The sequence below is a fragment of the Thalia democratica genome, chromosome 7 (genome assembly GCF_965202585.1).
Source record: "Thalia democratica chromosome 7, ktThaDemo2.hap1.1, whole genome shotgun sequence".
NCBI classification, from domain to species: Eukaryota; Metazoa; Chordata; class Thaliacea; order Salpida; family Salpidae; genus Thalia; species Thalia democratica.
Window position 1 is genome coordinate 21,129,954 of NC_139171.1, and position 2,573 is coordinate 21,132,526.

At 22.2% G+C, this 2,573-nt stretch overlaps 1 protein-coding gene across 1 annotated transcript; it reads left to right on the top strand.

The window, feature by feature from the left end:
• Positions 1-603: 603 nt before the first annotated feature.
• Positions 604-1,972, top strand: LOC145841068 (uncharacterized). Its single transcript, XM_082948434.1, has 4 exons — positions 604-711; positions 1,045-1,242; positions 1,354-1,439; positions 1,893-1,972. The coding sequence occupies exons 1-4, from the start codon at positions 679-681 to the stop codon at positions 1,957-1,959; spliced, it is 384 nt and encodes a 127-aa protein (XP_082804560.1). The 5' UTR covers positions 604-678; the 3' UTR covers positions 1,960-1,972.
• Positions 1,973-2,573: the final 601 nt, after the last annotated feature.

Consider the following 2,573-nt stretch of genomic DNA (forward strand, 5'->3'; position numbering starts at 1 on the left):
TCAACTACTGGAAGTTAGTAAAATAGTTTTAAAATTAATTTAACTTAATAAACTAATACGTATAAAAGTGATTTAATTTATCCGTAGCTCGTAATTTTTAGAATGTACAATAAAATTGATGTTAGATAATAAAATTATTTGACTACTTTAAACTTATACTTACATGTTTAACTTTTATTTATTTAATTTATTTTATGAAAATATCTAACCATTTTTTTTATACATAATTTTGTCGTATAAGTACACATAGCATTTTATCTAAATTATATTGCTATTTGTTTAAGAAGTGTTATCTGACATTAAAACTAGTAATTTACTAAAAAAATATAAAAATAACGTTGTTAAACATTTTGTTTAAATTAAAAAACTGATAATTTTATTTTATTAGAAATAACACAAATTTTGTTATTTAAACTAAATAAAACACAAATATACTTTGTAACAAACCAACAAAAATAAATTACTACAGCTCCGCATTCAAAAGTAATCAGAAAAGATTACAGTGAAATTTGCGATCACAACATAATAAATGAACTGAAGTCAGTTTTAATACGTCACAATTTTGTTATTTGGATCGACAGCACACAAGTTACAACCGACTTATTATTTATAAGAAACTTTGTAACTCAAATAAAAGAGTTGAATTTAATTTATATAAATACAATAAATCTAAAGAGGATGATAAGAACTTTTTCAACATCGCATATCAAAGTTAGTTTTCATAGTAGTTAAATATATTTTCGAACAAATATTTTCCTTTATAATATTGTTTATATAATTTCATGTTACTGAAGTTTATTTTGTACTTTAAGTTATTTTTATGTTATAAATAAATATCGTATAACAGTTTTGAAACATTTATTTATTCATTTTTTACTGTTTCGGGAAAATACATTTCATTAAGATTTGGTATCGTGTCAATTAGAGTAACAAGAATAATTATGATATTTATAACATTTTTTTTGTATCTAGCTGAAACTGTTAGTAAAAATATAACATGAATTTGGAAAGTTTATCAAAATAAAGTTATAAATAATTTAAAAGGTTGAATTGTTGAGTATGGGTCGTAATCATAATTACGATGAGGAATTTATTCCATTGTTAATCAACTCCATCAAAGAAATTCAAATTAAAAAGATTTATATCGTGTTGTGTGTTAACGATGAAATAAATTTAAGAATTTGTAGAAAATTTGATGAGAAAATTTTAAACTTCCAAACAAACAACATCGCTTCTAATGATGTTAGTTATTAATTTGATTAGTTTAGTACTAAAATTACTATGAAGTTGTAATATGCGATATTTGTTGTTATAAGTTATTTTAAGTTAAAAAAAGAAAAAAATTCATAACAGGAAATTGAAATCGAAATAGAATATGGTTATCGAACGTTATTTGTAGCCATATTAAAAAGAGGACAACCACCAGTTATTACTAACCGGTTAGTTTTTTATTTAAATTAAGTTTATTTTGTTACAAAAACTTTTTTATCTTATAAATAAGTAGCTGCATTAACACACTTTAACTTCTATTATTTTGGTTTATAAAAAGTATTTTGATGTATAATTTGAAAGCTATGTAGTTGTTGAGCGTTGTTACTCTTTTTTTTTCGAAATATTTACTTGTTAACTTATAAATTGTTAGTACTGTGCATTAGTTGTTACTATCATTTTTATTATAATTATGCAATTGAAGTTTTTTTTAAATGTTTGCACATTTGTACCTTAATAGCGTCGTAGTTTAGTTTTATACTTAAACTGTTAAAAGGATTTTTTTTATTGATAGAATTCTGTTTTAAAAAATAAAAGCACCTTAAAAATTACATCACGTATACATTTTACGATTGTTTTCAAGTCGACAGCTTTTTAATTACTAACTCAAAACTTTACAACAGTGATTACATCACAAGACCAGAAGATTCTGATCAAACATCATCAGATGGCTCAAGTCTTACATCATGAGAATAGTTTAACAGTCAAACAAGAGTATATGTAATTAAAACAATCAATTTCTTAATTTTGCAGTTTGTTTTAGTTAATATAGTGATTACCTTTATAAAGTTTTGAAAACTACATAACAAGTTTTTAGTAGAGTAGAATGTTTATTTAACTACTTTTTCTGAAAGTAGGAGATAGTTATAAAGCTTTTTTTCAATTTTTTTTAGCTTAAAATTGCTTCTGTTATTACGTGTTTACTTTCAAATTTTAATTCTTATTAGTTTAATGTTTATGAGCTGCTTAGTTGTTTGTTTACATTTATAACGAAAAACATCATACTAACTTAAATTTTTATTAAAAAAACTAAGTTTCTTTAAATGCATTATCTTTTGAAAGAAAAAACATCTTTAAAAGCCAAATAATAACTTATACACATAATTTCTATTCTTTCAAAACCTAAAACTAAAAAAAACATTTTCTTCACATGGTTCTTTATTGTATACTTTTAACACTTTCTGGTATTAAAAAACTAAAAATAATTGTCTATGTTTTGTAATTTATATAAACTAAGTAATCTTAGATTTTTTAACCTGTTAATATTTGATTTAAATAAAAACAATTTTTAAGTGTTAGTATTT

Bases quoted from the DNA above. Each gene is read 5' to 3' on its own strand.
- LOC145841068 (XM_082948434.1), top strand. From the start codon at position 679: ATGATAAGAACTTTTTCAACATCGCATATCAAA. The intron at 712-1,044 runs GTTAGTTTTCAT...ATAATTTAAAAG, and splicing joins TTTCAACATCGCATATCAAA to GTTGAATTGTTGAGTATGGG. The intron at 1,243-1,353 runs GTTAGTTATTAA...AATTCATAACAG, and splicing joins ACAACATCGCTTCTAATGAT to GAAATTGAAATCGAAATAGA.